The sequence below is a fragment of the Ailuropoda melanoleuca genome, chromosome 12 (assembly GCF_002007445.2).
Source record: "Ailuropoda melanoleuca isolate Jingjing chromosome 12, ASM200744v2, whole genome shotgun sequence".
Lineage (NCBI taxonomy): Eukaryota > Metazoa > Chordata > Mammalia > Carnivora > Ursidae > Ailuropoda > Ailuropoda melanoleuca.
The window spans coordinates 68,388,779-68,408,817 of NC_048229.1; the positions used below are offsets into that span (position 1 = coordinate 68,388,779).

Genomic DNA, 20,039 nt, shown 5'->3' on the forward strand with positions numbered 1-20,039 from the left:
GTATTTATATACTTGAAAGTTGCTGAGAGAGTAGATTGTAAATGTTCTCATCACAAAAAAAAAAAAATGGTGACTGAGCTGATGGATATTAACTAACCTTATTGTGGTAATCGTTTTGTGGTATATACCAGTATCAAATCAGCACATTGTAGCCTTAAATTTATACAATGTCATATGTCAATTATATGTCAATGAAGCTGGGTGTGGGGGAGAAGAAGAGGAAGGAAGCAGGAACCAGAGAAGTGCATGATAATATCCCGTTTTTTGAGCACTAATTCTGTGCCTGATGCTATGTGAAGTGCTTCACACACATTTTTTCCTTTGAAGCCTCCAGTGATTCAAGGTAGGGGCTTTAGCCCCATTTCATGGATAAACTGAGACTCAGAGAAGTCACTTGTCCAAGGTCAAACAGTTAAAATACAGCAGGGGTTGCGTTCAAACTCATGAGTATCTGACTCAGAAATCTACAGTGTTAACCAGATCTCCGTCTGTGCCCCTCTGCCAGCAGATTCCCGTATGGGTAAGATTTGCACAATGTGGAATATGTCTGTTTCCTTCAGCTCCCACTCAGTCGCAGTTGGTCAGAGGGAATGTGCATTGAAAGAAGCATTGAGGGAGCCCATCCCTGAAGACTCTCCAGGCCTTCCCTGCCTCCGGGAGAAAGCTGGGATTCAGAGAGAGCCTGTGGGGAGAGGCCCCAGGTGTCCCTCTCGACACCATCTCTCAACTCTGTCACCCCTCTGCCTCCACCCCGCCCACCCCTCTACCTTTCCTTTAGGCTCGCTTCACGCACGGCATTTTCACTGTGTACCCCGGGTTCGGCTCCATCCCTTCCGGAGGAATGCAGGTCATCACTGTCGACTGCATGGCTGACCCCATGGGGAGGTGTGAGGAATTCATAGCAATCGATATATCTGACCGAGACCCAAGAGACCATCCCGCTGGCATTCCTTACAGCTTGCTGGCCGAAGCCTGTCTACCAGGTATTGGGCACTCAGATTGGACAGCACCCCCCTTAAAAGACCCTCCCCCTCCCATGGTGCAGATGTTTAGCAAATATGGCCACGTGCTTCCTTTGGGTCCTTAGAACTTCCTCTAGTGTCTTCAGCCATATTTTTCCTTAAAGACTTACAAGGCATGTACACCTGAAAGATGTGCCGCTTTAAACTCCTAGCCTTCCTGAGTTTGGTAGAGGATTCTCAGACAAATAGTATTATCTGGGAATCGTGGTGTAATGGGATATGGCACAGGACCCAGGAACACTGAATCCGGCCATTCCCTGGGGGCACCATATGCACAGAGAACAATGGTCAGTGACTGTGCATGCTATAACTTTAAGCAAGATTCAGGTAAAGTGCAGAGAGAACTCCTCTTGCTTTGAGTATAGGCACCCCACAGCATCGCACCAACATGGGCCAAATGCCCCCGTCCTTCCTAAGCCCACCCCAGATCCCTGATCTAACCTCTCCTTACCACTGGGAGGAACATATGGCTGGGGTCTGGCAACCAGCAAGAGCAGTACAGAAAAGGAAGAGATGATAGAATCTGTGCCATCGCTCCTACCCCCTCATGTGAATTCCCCTACATCTCCTCTCTGACTGTCCTCCGTCAGAATCCAAATCTTCACATTAGCAATTACAGAGAGCAGGACCTGGGCTATGAGGCCTTGTCTCTCATTCTCCCCAGCCTTTGTGACTGACAACAATGCCCTGATATTTGAGGAGCACCAGATTTGTAGCAGCGCCACTCAGCTCAACATCCTGCAGACCATAGAGAGTGGGGGGCTCTTTGTGGAGGATGAGAACAAGTTCATCTTCTGCAACGTCCTGGTGGGCCATCAGGCCAAGGCTCGGTTCAAGATCAGCAATGCAGGAAAGATTGCCTGCGATGTGAACATCGTAGTTAAGCCCATCTCCAACAAGGTAAGCAGCTCTAAATGGCCCTAGCCCACTGTAGTTGGCATGGAGCCTTGGAAGGAGCTCTTGGAATCCCTGCTCTAGAGCTGCTAGACCTAAGTGGAGATTATCTGGTTCTCAGGCCCTGCTGGAAGTCCCATGACATCACTGGGCATTTTCCCAGTGGGTGCCTCCTCCACTGGGACATTTGTCCCAGTGGGTGCCTCCTCTGGGTTTTAAAGTAGTACACACCAATGAGCAACTCACTCATCCATCAAACAGTCAGCTAAGCATATAATGAAGCATTGTGGGGCAAGCCAAAGATGAGTGCCATCTCAGGCAGGCTGCCTCATGTTGCCCATTTGTCTGGTAAGGAGGGTTTAGGGGATGTCAGATTATAAGGGCAAGGAGAAACGATGAGCATTTATTGACCCCTGCTACATGCTAGGCACTGTGTTAAATTATTTACATGTATTGCCGCAGTTCATCCTCCCAGAAAGTTTGTATTATCAGACTCTGTATAATCTCCTCATGTTACAGTTAGGGAAATGAAGCCTAGGGATACAGGCTACGTTTAAAGCCAAGCTTCATCCACGTGCAGGTAAATAATAAGTGCCCATTTCAGGGCCTGTAGATTCAGAGCTCCCTTTCTCTCCAAGTCAGACCATAGTGAGGTCGTTTTTCCTCACAGTGGAACAGAAAATTCAGGATATCAAGAGAGAGGGCTCAGTCAATAACCAATCAGATGCACTGCAAATATTGCCTAATCTCACCTCAGCTGCTTTCGTCCTCTGCCCAAAGGTGGAATCTTAGCCCAGGGGTCTTTGGGCACCAGAGCTGGCAATGTTCACATGGCTGATGGTGGCAAGGAGATCACTGCAGGGTGGCCTAGTCTAGAGCCTCGGGGGGAGAGAGGAGAGAGAGAGAGAGAAAGAGAGAGAGAGAGAGAGAGAGAGAGTGTGTGTGTGTGTGTGTGTGTGTGTGTGTGTGTGTGTGTGTATTCCCAGGGGACTGGTACCACAGAGGGGTAGGGTTTCAAAGACTATCTCATCCCTTTTATGACTTCTCTAGGGCCCTGGTGACATCCAGTCATTTCTCTCTGCCCTTTTTCTGGACATGAAGGCTTTCTTCCTGTTCTGCACTAAAAACATGAAAAGATAACAAGCCTGATTTCTCAAAGATAGGTTTTTGCCAGGGGATTTGCAGACGTGTATTTTCTTCCTCCCTAATTTGCAGACTGTCACTTGAAAAGAGCAAAGAAACCTAAATGCCCTCAGCTTAACAATAAAAGGGGATAGTCAGTCTTGAAACCCACGTGCCACCCTTAAGAATGAAAAAATCCTTTTGAGGCCTTGCTGGGGTCCCTACAGTCTTCCCAAAACACTGCCACAAGATGGGGACAGATAAAGTGCTATCACACGCTAATCCCTGCTCTCCCTCCCCAGCTTATTGCCCGAATCACTGACATTTTTGAAGTGGAACCTACTAAGATGTGTGTTGCCAGCCGCTCACATGCCTTTGTCACGGTGACCTTCACCCCGCAGACCATGCAAACCTACCAGTGCATCTTTGAGGCCACCGTGGATGGCTTGCCTAGGTACCAGCTCCCCAGCACGCCCCCTGCAGGATGAGGGTGGAATATCATTCCTGGCACGCCGGGCTGACAAGCCTCCATCTTCCTGTTCCCTGCAGCAACCTGACCAGGAACCGAAGCCTCGTGTTTGATATCGTCGGGGAAGGGAACCTCCCTCGGGTGACCATAGTGCGGCCGGTTCTCTGCAACCAATATGGAAACCCCTTGCTCCTCTTTAAGAGGCTTCTGCTCGGCCAATCAGAGAAGCTGCCTCTCATCCTCAAGAACAGTGGCACCATCCCTGCCCAGGTACCGCGGGAGGTGAAGTACGGGATGGAAAGGGAGAAGGATGACTCAGAAGTAAGACTTCTGACCTTGAGGTCTCTGCCATCCCTGATCTACGAGGACTTCTTTGACGTTCCTCACGCATTAACCTGTGTAAGCCACGGGACACGCAGAGCCGAGTCAGCCACAGTGTTTGCCCTTAAGGAGTGTAAGAAAGCAGATTACACGGCTCACCGATGGTTACTCTGTGAATCAGTGTGCAGGGATATTCCCTGAGCTGAGTGGGGAGGACTGTGGGTATTCTTGGCCTCTTCTTTGTCCTTCCCTTTTTTCTGTAATGAGCATTGCATTTTTAATAAGGAAGAAGTAAAAGAAACCTCAGTAGGGGTGAGAGATGCCACATCTCAAGGGACTCTTGGTTCAGCAATTAAATTGTGTTTTTATTTTTTTTTTCTGTTCACATCCTTATTTTACCAAAAAAAAAAAAAGTGATAAATTGTGTAAGGGTTCTACAAAGAACTGTAGGACTTTTTTTTAAATGATCTACTCCCATCTAGGGGAATCAAGGAAAAGTTCACTCTAAAATGACATGGAAGCTGGGCATTGCAGGACAGCTGGGTTTCAGGAAGGGGGCATGGCAGTCAGTGCATCCCAGCTGGACAAAGAAAACTATTCAGACAAAGGCACAGAAGCAAAAAATTGTGTCCAGTACAAAACAGGAAATAGTAAGCACCCAGCTCTATGAGAGCACATGGGATAGAAGAGCAGTGGGAGATAAAAATAGAAGGGTAGAGTAAGGACAACTCGTGGGAGGCTTTGAATTCTTTCTATATTTTAAACCCTACAAGATGTTCTTACTATCTTGTTGGGGTGGAGTTTTTTATATAGATTTTTTGTTTATTTATTTGTGAGAGAGAGAGAAAGTGAGAGAGCAGGAGCAGGGAGGGAGGGGCAGAGGCAGAGGGAGAAGCAGACTCCCTGCTGACCAGGGAGCCTGATGCGGGGCTCGATCCCAAGACCCCGGGATCATGACCTGAACAGAAGGCAGACCCTTCACCGACTGAGCCACTCAGGTACCCTTGTTGTTGGATTTTGTTTTTCATACAGTTAAAGCTCATTTCGATTTACCCATGTATTTATCATTTTTATTGCTCTTCACTCCTATATATCCGTCTTCCCATCTGAGATCCTTTGCCTACCCGCTGAAGAATATTCTGTACTATTTCCTCAACGCAGGTCTGCCGGCGGTGAATTCTCTCAGCTTGTATTTGAAAATCTCCACTTCTCCTTCATTTTTAATGTAATTTTTACTGGCTCTAGACCTCTCACTCACCAGCTTTTTTCTCACAGCAAATGAGAGCCTTCATTCCAGTGTGTTCTGGTTTCCACTGTTGCCCGCTGTGTCTAAAATGTTCTGCTAAGGTCATCTTTTTCCTCTGGCTTTGTTCAACACTTTGTGTTCGTCTTCTGCGGTTTCGCTAAGATGTACCCGGGTATGGATTTCTTTTCATTTATGCGTCTTAGAATTCACCAGGCTTCTTAATCCTGCAACTGATGTCTTAAATCAGTTGTGGAAAATTCCAAACATGTCTTGAAATATTGCTCCTATTTCATTCTGTCTCATCTCTCCTTCTGGGAGGCCAGTTCAGTATCTGGAAGACCTTCCCCCTGTTCCCTGTATAGTCTCACCACCTCACTGCATTTTCCATCCATTTTTCTCTGGGCTCCATTCTGCATAATTTCTTGGGACCTGTCTTCAGCTCATTAACTTTCTCTTTAGCCATATCTAATTTGTTATTAAACCTTCCATTGAGTTCTTAAGTTACTGTGTTTTTCAATTGTAGATTCTATTAGGCTGCTTTTCAAATACACATAATGAGTTTTGAAGATTTCTGGTTTTGTGCTGAAATTGTCAGACTTGGCTTTATTTCTTGAACATAGTAATCACAACCATTTTGCCATCTATACCTGGTCATTCCAAAATCTGGAGTCCTTTTTCCTCATGTGCCTAGTCATCTTTGATCCTGTGTTGAGTATTATACTTGAAAAATTATTTAGAAATAACAAGACTAAGGATGATATTCTTTTTCTTCAGAGACAATTTTCATTTGCTTCTGCCAAGTACATTGGGACATTAGAAAGTCAAGATCACCTAAATCTAGTTTTAGGGCCTGGTATTTCCTGAATATGACTCCGAACAGGATTGCTCCCCTTGGGGGAGCTGGGTTATATCCAGCCTGTCTTTGGTCCTATCAGCAGGTCTTTTGGGGTCCCAGTGTACAGGAAAGAAAACACCCACCTTTCACAAGACTTTTGCCCTCTTAGCACCAAGAGGCCATCAAAAACATAACTGAGCCTCCCACCTATCTCTTCTAGACTGGCAAACACTTGAAGTCAAAAACCGCCCAGAAATGTAGGCTAGACTCTCTGGATTCATCCATGCTCACTCTTCACGATCTTCTTAGCTCTGTGATGCTTTAAAAAATGTGTTGCTCTTGTTGTTGTTGTCCTATTTTTTTGTTTGTTTTGAGTCTACATTACCTAGTTTGTTTCCATTGTTACCTGTATTGTTTCCATTACTATAGCTTTATAAAATGTTCTAGCATCTAGTTTAGTAAATTCCTGCTTACCCATTCCCCACTTTTCTAATTTTTTTAACATTGCTTACAAATCTATTCTCTCAGATGAACTTTAGACGTAATTTCATAATGTTCTTCAAAAAAAACAATCCAGTTGGGAATCCTGTGAATTATTTGGGAAGAATTTCTACTTTTAGAATGTTTAGGCTCTCCAGAGCAACATTTAGAATTGCCGTCCGTTTACCCAGATCTTTTTTTATGTCAATTTTTTCATGTAACTCCTCCATATAGTTTCTTACTAAGATCGTTTCTAAACATATAATTATTTTTATCTCAGAAGCTTCCTATGTAGTATCACTATTTCTTTCTTCTTTTTGCCTCATTTCTTATCTTGTTCAATCGTATTTATGATGGTGCCAGCACGACTAACTTCTAAAACCGTCTGCTGATTTCTCATACCCAAAAGCAGATATATGGCTTTAGATTTTCAATCAGCTGCGGTGGTCCAGAAAACATCCCTTTTCTCCACCTACGGCAGAGGCCCACTTTGGTTTTCTTTTTAACTCGGCAGGCTGCTCAGGCAGCCTGATGCGTTAGTACCTAGGAGATACTTGTTTTTAGGAACTCACACTTACGTAAGCCTTTATAGAATGGCGAGTATTCATTTCCATTATTAGTCTAGAGTATATTTTATAGCCGCCTCTGTCAATAGCAGAGACCTTGGCAAGCCCATTTTGACACTGCGTAGCTGGGTGATCTGGAAAGTCATCTTAACTCTCTGGACCTCCGGTTCCTTACTTGGAGAATAAGGACTGAACTAAACTTTCACTTTCCTCTCCAGGTCTAATATTTATTTTATTTCCCTTTTAGTAAGAAATTCAAAAAAGTGAGCACTGGGCACGATAACTTTTTGGGTACTTCCCAAACAGCACCATATCTCAATCCAGACTCAAAACCCATGAGCTGCCTGTAAGCTTAACACTCGATCTTGCTTTCCTTCTGCCAGCTGCATGTTGATCTGAGGGACCAACTAGGCGTCTTCTCCCTGAAAGGGACCCCCACCACCTCCTACACCTACATCACAGAGGAGAACAAACCACATGCAAAAGGTAGGTAGGGGGAGCGTAGCTTCTAGAGGGAGGTGGGTCCCAGGAGCTGTTTTATTAGGGAACTAATAAGGACCCGGCCAGAGTGGGATGGCCAGTCTCATCACCAGTGCCTCTGTAGGTAAGGCTCATTCCCACACTAAGGTTGCCCTCCCTTGAGCCAGGATCTTTTTGGTTACATTTTCCTTTTAAACTTGTTCAAATCTCATCTCTCTCTCTCTTTTTCTTCTCTTTGCAGCAAAGAAAGCTCACACGGCCTCCCTGGTTGTTCCTCCTGGGAACACAGCTGGATTCGATGTTGTTTTCCAATCCCAGAAGGTTGGGAGAATGACAGGCACCATCCACTTGTCAGTGATCGATAACCAGTATGAGGAGACAATCATCCACATGGTGGGAGAGAGTTACGAGGATGACATCACCTTGGGCAACATCCACGGGCTGGTGGTTTCCAGCAGCCCTGAGGCCCCAGAGATCTCTGAGATCTTTGAGGAAAATACTATGGAGGACTTGGTAGCAGGTGAGAGAAACAGAAGTGAGGTATTGACAACTCTTGGCTTGGGTCATTTTAAATAAGAGTGAAATTTAAGTAACAGCTCAGCCAGCTTCCTGGGAATTGGGAAAGCGTCTGCTCCTCGTTACTGTATGCCCCGCCATTCGTGGCTCAGACAATGCCCTCAATCACGCGTTCCCTCGAGGAACACTTCTTGACCATCAGCATGCCTGTACCAGGCACTATGCTGAGCCCTGGAGCTGCAAAGAGTAAGAGGAGAGTCTCTGCCTTGGGGAGCTTATAGTTTTAGCTAATTCCAGTTTAGCTAACAAGTGAAATTCAAAATTCAAATTCCAGATGAGCTAAGGGAGCACGTGTCTCTCTAGTTTTGCCCGTTTCTTTCAGCTGGCTTGTATCGGCATTGTCTGTCTCACGGGAGCCGTGTATCCTATACGTTCCAAGAGAAACCATGGGCTTCTTTCATTAAAGAAGGCGTAGGTTTGTGCCACCTCTACAACATCATTCTCTGTAGCCTCCCCACTCGGTGCGGTGTCTGAGGACCGACAGCGTCAGCAGCACCCGGGAGCTTGTTAGAAATGGGAATGGCAGAGCCCACCCCAGTGCCTCAGGCCTCCCGAAGCCAAGGGTGCATTGTAGCAAGATCCTGAGCGACTCATGTGTATATTAAAGCTTAAGACGTGCTCCCCTGTGGTCCATCACGCACTGCAGCTTCCTTTGGGTGACTATGTTCTTTGTGGTAGAAGAAAGATTATTTCATCATTATCATCAAAAAGTACTTGTTAAGCACCCTAACTGTGTAGCTAATTGGTATGACGTGAGTTATAAACACATTCTCATCATTTTTCTAGGAGCCTTATTATATATGCTAGAATGTAGCATCGGACAGTCTCCACAGCTTAAAATCAACAATCCTCATATATACAGTGTTTCACCCCCAGTTGTGGCTACCGGGTGACATCTTTCTTGTCAGGGGTCAAGCAGGAGCCAGCAGTGAACCCTAGTCCAGAAATCAGATTTCATACTTATAATAGGGTTACCAGGTTTAGAAAATCAAAATACAGGAGTCCCTGTTAAATTTGAATTTCAGTTTAAAAACGAAGAGTTTTTTTTATTATTTGTGTGTCCCAAAGTATTGTATGGGACATACTGATACTAAAAATTTCTCATCATGTATCTATGGTTCAGGTTTAAAAAGGACTTTTGTATTTTATCTTATTTTAACCCTTAATAGTATTGTTTCAGCAAACAAATGGAGCTGGGGACCTATATTTTCTCTTGGAGGTGAGTGCCAAGGTGGACCATGGATGGATGGGTGGTTGGACAGACGGACAAATGAACAAATAGATTTCCCAAGGAGGGAAAGCTTAAGCTAAGGGACTCTAAATTTTTCCAAAAGAATCATCGGGGGAGGGAGGGATGCATGAGGGTGGGGCTGCACGTCTTTCAGGTGCTGCCTCCTCAGGGAAGTGAGCCCTAGCAGGAGGCCAGGGAGGACTCACGGGCCTTCCGCTTCTGTCCATAGCTGCGCTGGTGGACCACATCCAGTTCGGGGACTGCCACATTGGAAACAGCTATAGTGCGAGCTTCACAATCACTAATCACAGCCAAGTGAACGTGATACGGTTTGAATGGCCCCTTTTAGCTACAGTTTCCTTTTCCCCACAGGTAAGTGAAAGCCATTCACTGTTTTCTGGACTTCCTTAGGTGTAAGCCAACGCCAATTTGATTGTCTGTCTGTTCCCATGAATACATGGGATGGGATGGATGGCTCTTAAGCTGGGAAACAGCCCAGGAACCATCCCTCACTCAGACCAGGCACCAGAGGACACAGTTCACGTCTCCTCTGGTCTAAGAACACAGAGTGAGGTCTGCCGAGATGGTTGCTAGGCTGATGTTGAGGAATTCCATGGAAGCCTGTGTGGGTGGAAACAGGTCCAAGTCTTCCCATCCCAGAGTGTAGACCTATGTCCCCCAAAGTGTATGTTCTTTAGAGCATTAGTCCTGCAAAAGTGGTTCACTAAAAGCTAAAATGGGCGTAGTGGGTTCTGTGGACAACTGAGATTTAGCAAGTTCGCAAATTACATCTTTCTCTTAAAGGTGCCCAGTGCCATTCAGCATACTAAATCCAAGTTTACTTTGTTTTATCTGGAATTTTCTGGCCCCTTCTTTTAGCATCTCACAGCACACATTTTATGAATTGCTGACCAAAGCTCGATGTCGCACAAGGCCTAAGACAATGCAGTAGCAGATCTAGCCCGTGGCTAGTTGTTGTTTTTCATAGACAGTTCTCTGTTGAGTTCCCAGGACAATGGCTATACCCAGATGTATCCACTGCCTCCTGGTCTGTTTCAGTCACCAAGTCTGTTCAAGCATAGAATTCTAGAAGGAGAGTTGGGGACCCTACTTTGTCTCCTTTAATTTTTTTTTGTTTTTTTAAGTAAGCTCCATGCCCAGCATGGAGCCCAACATGGGGCTTGAACTCACGATCCTGAGATCAAGACCTGAGCTGAGGTCAAAAGTTGGACACTTAACTGACTGAGCCACGTAGGCGCCCCCTTTGTCACTTTTAAATCTTCGAGTGCTCACAGGAAGTTTTGCTTCCTGGAGGGATATAAAGTGTCAGTCAAAGCGGCCGAGATAAGCTTCAGATAGTCCATTTAGTGCACCGACGTGCACACACACTCATGCATTATTACCCCCCACCCCACCACACACACATATTTGTGGCCTTGGGAAATACTAAGCTTTCTTCTCCCTTCACTTTCCAGCAGAGGGAGAGTTTTTATTTCTGTCAGAAACATGATAGGACTGGGGCACCTGGGTGGCTCAGTCAGTAAAGCGCCTGCCTTTTGGCTCAGGTCATGATCCCAGAGTCCTGAAATCGAGTCCTCCATCAGGCTCCCTGCTTCTCCCTCTCCCTCTGCTACTCCCCCTGCTTGTGCGCTCTCTCTCTCAAATAAATAAATAAAATCTTAAAATAAAAAAAAAAGAAACATGTGAGGACGAATATATATATGTGTGTGTTTATATATGCTAAACCATAAGTGATTTTATGCTATAGACCAAATTAGATTTCCCATTTATCTGATAAATTTCAGTAAATCTCAGCCTTTCTGACCTCAGAACTCTTTCACCCTATTAAACATTATTGAGGAACCCCAAAAAGCTTTTGTTTATGTGAGTTATGTCTATTGATAATTACCATATTGGAAATTAAAACTGAGAATATCTGAAAACATGTATTTATTCATTTTTAAATAACAAACCCATTGTTAGTATAAATACTACATTTTTATGAAAATGGCTATGTTTTCCAAAATAAAAAAAATTTAGTAAGAAGAGTGGCATTATTTCACAGTTTTACAAATCTGTTTAATATCTGGCTCAATAGAAGTAGCTAGATTCTCCTATTTGCTTCTCCATTTGATCTGCTGCAATATCGTATGTCATGTAACCTCTAGAAAGTTCCATTGTATACTCATGAGAAAATGAGAGTGAGAAAGTCAACTAACATCTTAATATTCTGATGAAAGTAGTTTTGACTTCGTGAACTCTTGAAAAGGTCTTAGGGGTCCCAAGGGTCACCTGATCACACTCTGAGAACTGCTAATGTACTGTGTGCATCTGTCCCTGATTCATAAAGGTCATATTGATGAAGAAGCACAGATAGTTAAGAGTGTGGTACCTGGAGCCATACTGTCTGGGGCTGAATCTAGCTCTTCCAATATTCATGGGAGGACCATGAACAAGCTACAAGTTTCCTTGCCTATAAAATAGGGACAATGGCTGTACATCTCATTGGGTTGTTGTGGGAATTAGCAGAATTGTGTAAAGGTTTCGAATAGTGCCCGAGGCAAGTAACAGTTTGATAAACATTAGCTGCTTTTGTTTTTAGGCTTGTATTTCTATCCAAGAACCTCTTGTGCATATTTAAGACCATCTACATAGGCAGGTTTGAATGATATATTTTTTGCCAAGAATTTTGGCTCTACCTCTTCTCTAGAATGCCACCATCAGGTAGCAAAAGTCCTCAAGCTCGGATTCCCAAAAAACACTAATACCGAGCTCTTCCCCAGATTGGCCACCTCCACCCCGGGTGTGCCAAGGACATAGTGGTGGCCATGAAGTCGGACGTGCCCATCAATCTGAAGAAGATGGGAGTCAAGTGCAAGCTGTCCAGGATCACGTTTCAGCTCCCTGCAGACCAGGTGCCTGACTGGGATGACCGCATGCGCACAGTCAAGTGGGTGGATGTGCTCAGAAACCCACCCGGGACTTTGACTACAAAACGAAAGGTGAGTGAGGACATCAGGCGTGGATCTGACCAGGCCTGCCATGGCTGGGGGGCTGCTGCTCTCCACTTCAGTGTCTCATCGTTGCCTTCCTTCACCAACCAAAAAAAAAAAAAAAATGTTTCCCATTCTACTTGACCTTGATTTCAGAAGTGACAAACTGAACTTGCAAGCATGCCAACCTACACATCTTGATCTGTCCAGCTTTAGTTTCAGTCTGGATGCCTCATGAAGCAAGGTCTCCCACCTCCTTCAATGGCACCGTGGCTAGCCTTTCAGTTAGTTCCTCTCTCCCTTGGGTGTCCAGAATTAGATTAATTAGAATCTTGGGTTCATGACAGAATCTCATTTGTGGTCCAAGCATGCCCCTCTTTTAATTAGTCCTTGGTTGGTTTCTTTTAAATAGTAGAATAAACAGAGAGGAACTCACACCAACCTAGGAAGTAGAACACAGATTACCTGTGTGCTTCCCAGCCACTCCATCCCCTGCCTCTCTTCTTAGACGTAATCACCATCCTGAATCTCATTTACTTATTCCCTTGATTTTTGTTTTTTTCTTTCTTTTTCAACCTATGCATCCTAAAAGGAATACTGTTTAGTTGTAGTTTTTAACTTTAGTTTTGAAAAAAGGTTAGATTGCCTGTGATCCATATTGTTGTATATGGCTATAGTACACCCATTTCACTGCTATATAAAATTCCATTATTATTTATCATTCACTCTTCTTCTGAAAATTATTTGTGGTTTTGCTATCATGCACAGTGTTTCCGTCAACAGTATTGTTCGTGTCAAGTGGTGTTCACTTGCAAAATCTTATATTCCTAGAAGTAGAATTGCCAAGTCATAGGATATGTGAATTTCAGCTTTCCAAGGTAATGCCCAAATGTTTTCCCAAATGGCTGTACCAATATACACTTCTACTGGCAAAGGGGTCTTACTGATCCACATTCTCTCCACAACTTGGCATTGCCAGACCTCTTGGTTTTTATCATTTAAGTGAATGGGAAATTGTCTCATTTTGGGGCTACTTTGCATTTCCTTAACCACTGATAAAGTTGAATATGTCTTTGTGTGATTTTTGGCCATGCCATGTAGTTGTCTCTTACATAAATGCCTTTTGCCTATTTTCAATTTTGATGTTTGTCTTTTGTATGAGTTATTTTATTTTTGGTAAACTGTGCTATTCTTTCCTGTTATTTGTCTGCAAATGTCTTCACCAAACTTAAAGATTATCTTTTCACTTTCTTTGATGTATCTTTTGATGAACAAAAAATATTCTTAATTTTAGTATAGTCATATTTATTAATTTCATCTTCTATATTTATTATTTTTGTGTCTTATTTTTAAAACCCTTCCCTACCAGGAAAGGAAAAATATCCTTTTTTTTTCCTTTAAATTTTAAGAACTTTGCTGTTTAGGGGCACTTGGGTGGCTCAGTCAGTTAAGCAGCTGTCTTCGGCTCAGGTCATGATCCCAGAGTCCAGAGATCAAGCCCCACATCAGGCTCCCTGCCCAGTGGGGAGTCTGCTTCTCCCTCTGCCCCTTCTCCCATCTTGTGCTCTCTCTTTCTCTCTCTCTCAAATAAATAAATTAAATTTTTTAAAAAATAGAACTTTGCTGTTTATATTTAAGCCCTTGGCCCACCTGGATTTTATGTATGGTGTGAGGCAAGGATCCAATTTCATAATTTTCCATCTAGATAACTAACCTGGCCAAATCCCTTTTTTGTTTAGCCCTCTTTTTCCTAGTGATCTGCCATGACTCTTGTGTCATCTAAACTTCATACGTACCTAGGATATTTCTTGTCTCAGTATTCTACTTCATTGTCAATTTGTCTATCCCTATGCAATTTTTATCCTGCCTTAATTTCTATAGCTTCATAATCAACCTTGATATCTGGAAGGGAAATCCCTTTTCCATACTGTTTTTTTCTTAAGTATTTTAGTTATTCTTGGTCCTTTATTTTTCCATCTAATTTTGGAATCCACTAACCAAGTACTGTGGAAACCATAATGGAAACTTGATTGGAATTGGATTCCATCCATAAGTCAGTTTAGGAAGAATTAACAATTTTATAATATTAATTTGTCCTTCCTATTAACAAATTGTGTCTCTATTTACGTCTTAAGATTTTTTTACTGCTATTCAGGTTCTTTAATAGTATTAAGGCTCTTCAGGCTTTTGATTTGTTCTTGAGTCAATTTTATTAAATTATTTTTCTAGGAATTTGCCTTTCAACTAAGTTTTCATATGTATTTTCATAAAACTATAATATTTTCTTATAATCTGTTCAAATCTGTAGGCTTGGTGGTGATGTCCTCCTTTTCGTTTTTGATATTGGTTATTTGTTTTTACTCATTTTTTTCTTGATCAGTCTCCTTGAAGACTTTTTAAGTCATTCCAAATAAAAAACTTTTGGCTTTGCTGGTCTTCTCTGTTTTTTATTTATTTTAGATTTCATTATTATCTGTCCGTATCTTTATGATTTCCTATCTTCTGCCTTCTTCTGAGTCCATCTAACCAAAAAACTCATGTCTCTGCAATCCTACTGCTGTCAGTAATTTGTTTCCTGCCCCATTTAGGAGTCATTTTAGGTTTGCCTGAATCATTTATTCTGGAGCTTGAGTTTGTGCATTGGTGCTAATTTGCACGGGTAGAATATAGTACTGTGCTCCCCGCCCCCCCCCAGCCCTTTATTCCTGTGAATCAACTGGCTCCACCTTTGTTACAGGTGATAGAGACAGACCCTGAGCCCACCCACTGTGTAGTAGAAGAGAACTATCGAGAACTGCATCTTCAGATCAGTGCCAATGTGAATTTCGCTTCGTATAGATGCCAAACAAGCGACGTGCGCTTTAAAGAAACGCTGGTTTACCAGACCCGAGTGTTTGAGTGAGTCTTCAAGAGCCCCCCATCCTCACAGAGAGGCTCTTGCAGTTCAGCATTTGCCCAGCCCACCACACATTTATTCAGTGTCTACGACAGCACATCCCAGGCATCAGAGCCGCGTGGCACACACCAGAGTAACTCTGCAGGTGCAGTGAAACCTTCAGACCCACAAAGCTGTTGATGTTCACACTTGAAATCAAGATATAGGCCAGGAAACAGTCCACCAGCAGGGGTTGGGGGGGCATCCAGCCATCAGCTTCAGTGGGGACCGTCCTGGCAGCAGCAGTCCACACCACCACCCAGGAACAGTTCTTTTCTCCCTGAGCCCACGTCACAGCTCAGACAATATCCACACTGATGGCAATGTCTCCATAGCAGCTTAGAAGCCCCACAACCTACAGAAGGCAACACTCCTTATAACCATTCCATAGGTACAGCTTCTAGGATCCCTATAGAGGACATGCCCAGTTACAAGAGTCACTACACTCAGAGAACCCCAAAGCTATGGCTTCCCTCCGGGAATCATAAATCCCCCCAGACCAGATGCAATTTACCAATCAGGGGTCATTTATACTATAAACAATGTTGCCTCATAATACAACTGATACTTCTCCTTTATCAGGTTTCCAGGGAAACAGAGCTAGAAAGTGCATTCAAAGTCAAGATTGTCCTTAGAAGGAAAAAGAGTTACGTGAACTCAGGGGAATACAGGATGTTGTGGGTCTCCCTCTTAAGGAGCTCATGGTGGGGGGGGGGGAATGGGTGAAAATAGGTGAATTGATGGTTGCAGTGGGGTGGCCTGTGTGTGCTGTGGAAATATCTGATGCAGACCAAGATGTGGGCAGAATCAGGAAGCAGACAGCGTATCAGGGAAGACATCCCAGACGAGGAGGTGCTCCCGCTGAATTGTGGAGGATGAATAAGAGGTAGCCAGGTGAAGTGAGTGAGAAAAAAAGGGCCTTCTAGGCAGAGAGAGCAGCATATCCAAAGACAGAGAAAGACTATTCTTTGAGAATTACAGGCACAAAAATGTAAACCACTGACATTTCACCGTGGTAAGAATTAGTAATTAACTTGTTCAACTCATTTTGCATTTGTTACACTTTACATGTTCTCTCAAATTATTATAGAACCAAAAGATATAAGGCAGGAAGTGAGACCTTCTGCTGATGCCTATTTCATCTAAAGCAGGGGGTTGGCAAACTGTGGCCAACGGACCAAATCCAGCCTATTGTTATAAATTAAGCTTCTTTTGGCCACAGCCATGCCCATCTGTTTATGTGTTGTCTGTGGCTGTTTTTGCCCTGCAACAGTGGAGTGAGTAGTTGCTACAAAGACCCATGGTACACAAAGCCAAAAAAAGTGCTATCTTGCCCTTTGTGAAAAAAAGTTGCCAATCCCAAACTAAACCAAGAACTTTTTTTTTTATCAAAAGTATTCTGTACAACCAAGATTTTTCCACTTTATAAAAATTTTATTTAGGATAATGACCAGCACTCATACTTTCACACCATAAACACAAGCCCCTGAGGTCAAAGCACTTGACTTTGAGCGTACCTGCATGGTCTACCTGGACTGGATAAGGAAAACCTAATCCTTACACCCTACCACACCCCACCCCCAAACTCTCAACTCCTACCTCTTCCCTAAAATAGGAATAGCACTTGTGTTTCTTTCTCTAACACGATCATTTTCTTGTGTCAAGGCCTCATCCTTCTGCTGTGACTGTGATCAAGTTTAAAAGTGATTCCAGAAAAAGCTTCTATCTCCTATGCTTGTCTTAGATGCAGGGAAACTTGAGGCAAGAAAAGGCTTCACTAATTCAGAATTTGAGACAAGTCTCAGCCAGTGAAGCAATCTCAGGCAGGGGTCAGACAGCCTCTGATCACAGGGACATTATTTCCTGGGGGAGATGATTCAGGAAGGGAGGGACTGTGGAATTTGCACCTCAAGAAGGTACTGTCACAGGAAACACATTTGATTCCTCTCTCATGGAAATGTTTCAGGATTACAGCGATGCATGCTGAGACCTCATTGCATAGGGTACTGGTGGTGTGCCAGATGATTTTCAGTGCTAAACATTTGGATATTTTTGCATTTAATAGCTATGTATATATTTTACGTGTTTTAGAAGAAAATATAACTAGCAGAGCAAATGCGTGGTGTCTGATAAAATGCTTAAAACTTGCCTTTTGAAAAAGTGTTTAAGAAACACAGTGATGACTTAAAGAAAAAAGTGAAATAAAAGTATAGATGATGTACAGACAGGGAAAAAAATCAATGACATCACATTTCTCAAATCCATTCTCTGATCTCTCTGCAGGTTTGAACTGATTAATTCAGGAAATGTGCAGCTGGAATTCAACTGGGTCTCAGAAGAGACTGCAAAAGCTGTCAGTTTTGCAATGCCAGATAACCAAGGTAAACACAATGACAGGCAAAACCCAGGCTTGAACTGAATCCCCAATTAGGAGAGCCTTGCTCGTGGAGCAGTGAGCACTGCTCCAGTGGCCCCCTCAGTAGCCAAGGAGAAGCAGAGCAAATGCCTCATGGTGTCTGCAGAGCCAAATAGGCCAGAGCTGATCTCTGTCCTGCTGGAGCCTGGACCCTGGCCTTCCACTAGGACAGCACCCTGGCCACAGAGCCCCAGGAATCTTTTTCAGGTCTTAGCCTCTGGAGAGATTACAGACCCTTGCAGAAGCTAGGAACATTTTCCCCAAGAAAATACACTCGCATACCCAATCAGATACATACAAAGCAGTTGGAAAAGGGCTCAACACTTGGTGGACAAATGCTCATTACTGTTGTTGCAGTTTTGGAGATTCACAGACCTATTGAATGGGCCCTTATCCTTGGGCCCCCAGACTGTGAACCCCTATTTTAAAACAATGATTTCTCCAAAAATTATGTTCACAGCCCATTATTCTTTTTTTTAATAATTTTTATTTTGTTATATTTTTCACCATACAGTACATCCCCAGTTTTTGATGCAATGTTCCATGATTCATTACTTGTGTATAACACCCAGTGCACCATGCAATACATGCCCTCCTTAATACCCATCACCGGCCTATCCCATTCCCCCACTTCCCTCCCCTCTAAAGCCCTCAGTTTGTTTCCCAGAGTCCAGTCTCTCATGATTCATTCCCCCTTCTGTTTACCCCCCCATTCTTCCCTTCCTTCTCCTACCGATCTTCCTATTTCTTATATTCCATAAATGAGTGAGACCATATGATAATTGTCTTTCTCTGCTTGACTTATTTCACTTAGCATAATCTCCTCCAGTCCTGTCCATGTTGCTGCAAATGTTGTGTAATCGTTCTTTCTGATGGCTTAGTAATATTCCATTTTATATATGGACCACATCTTCTTAATCCAGTCAACTGCTGAAGGGCATCTCAGCTCCTTCCACAATTTAGCTATTGTGAACAATGCTGCTATGAACATTGGGATGCATATGGCCCTTCTCTTCACTATGTCTGTATCTTTGGGGTAAATACCCAGTAGTGCAATGGCTGGATCATAGGGTAGCTCAATTTTTAACTTTTTAAGGGACCTCCACACTGTTTTCCACAGTGGTTGTACCAACTTGCATTCCCACCAACTTGCATACACCAACAGTGTAAGAGGGATCCTCTTTCTCCACATCCTCTCCAACATTTGTTGTTTCCTGCCTTGTCCATTTTTTGCCATTCTAACTGGTATAAGGTGGTATCTCGAGGTGGTTTTGATTTGAATTTCCCTGATGGCTAATGATTTTGAACATTTTTTCATGTGTCTGTTAGCCATTTGTATGTCTTCATTGGAAAAGTGTCTGTTCATATCTTCTGCCCATTTTATGATTTGTTTATTTGTTTCTCGTGTATTGAGTTTGAGAAGTTCTTTGTAGATCTTGGATACCAGTCCTTTATCTGTGGTGTCCTTTGCAAATATATTCTCCCATTCCGTGGGCTGTCTCTTAGTTTTTTTGACTGTTTCCTTGGCTGTGCAGAAGCTCTTTATCCTGATAAAGTCCCATAAGTTCATTTTATCTTTTATTTCTCTTGCCTTTGGAGATGTGTCGTGAAAAAGGTTGCTCTGGCCGATGTCATAGAAGTTGTNATTTGCTGTCACCGATGTCAAAGAGGTTGCAGCCTATGTTCTCCTCTAGGATTTTGATGGATTCCTGTTTCACATCAAGGTCTTTCATCCATTTGGAGTTTATCTTTGTGTATGGTGTGAGAGAGTGGTCAAGTTTCATTCTTTTGCATGTAGCTGTCCAATTTTCCCAGCACCATTTATTGAAGAGACTGTCTTTTTTCCACCGGATGTTTTTTCCTGCTTTATCAAAGATTAGTTGCCCCAAAGAGCTGAGGGCCATTTCTGGGTTCTCTATTCTGTTCCATTGGTCTATGTGCCTGTTTTTGTGCCAATACCATGCTGTCTTTGTGATCACAGCTTTATAGTATAGCTTGACATCCGGCAACGTGATGCCCCCAGCTTTGTTTTTCCCTTTCAACAATTCCTTGGCGATTCGGGGCCTTTTCTGGTTCCATACAAATTTAAGGACTATTTGTTCCAGTTCTTTGAAAAATGTCCTCGGTATTTTGATCGGGATAGCATTGAAAGTGTAGATTGCTCTGGGTAGTATGGACATTTTAACTATGTTAATTCTTCCAATCCATGAGCATGGAATATTTTTCCATCTTTTTATGTCTTCCTCAATATCTTTCAAAAGTGATCTATAGTTTCTAGGATATAGGTCCTTTACGTCTCTGGTTAAGTTANCACATCTGGTTAAGTTAATTCTGAGATAACATATGATTTTTGGTGTTATTGTAAATGGAATGGATTCCCTAATTTCTATTTCTTCAGTCTCATTATTCATGTATAGAAATGCAACAGATTTCTGAGCATTGATTTTGTATCC

The 20,039-nt window shown here is 43.2% G+C and overlaps 1 protein-coding gene across 1 annotated transcript in view; it reads left to right on the forward strand.

The window, feature by feature from the left end:
- Positions 1 to 20,039, forward strand: part of HYDIN (HYDIN axonemal central pair apparatus protein) — a 363,532-nt gene that overhangs the window by 298,759 nt on the left and 44,734 nt on the right. The window contains exons 59-68 of the mRNA XM_034638025.1: positions 779 to 983; positions 1,687 to 1,922; positions 3,341 to 3,492; positions 3,588 to 3,777; positions 7,339 to 7,441; positions 7,677 to 7,955; positions 9,472 to 9,614; positions 12,026 to 12,244; positions 14,973 to 15,133; positions 17,454 to 17,551. Of these exons, the coding sequence (XP_034493916.1) occupies positions 779 to 983; positions 1,687 to 1,922; positions 3,341 to 3,492; positions 3,588 to 3,777; positions 7,339 to 7,441; positions 7,677 to 7,955; positions 9,472 to 9,614; positions 12,026 to 12,244; positions 14,973 to 15,133; positions 17,454 to 17,551 (1,786 nt within the window). The remainder of the gene's footprint in view (positions 1 to 778; positions 984 to 1,686; positions 1,923 to 3,340; positions 3,493 to 3,587; positions 3,778 to 7,338; positions 7,442 to 7,676; positions 7,956 to 9,471; positions 9,615 to 12,025; positions 12,245 to 14,972; positions 15,134 to 17,453; positions 17,552 to 20,039) is intronic.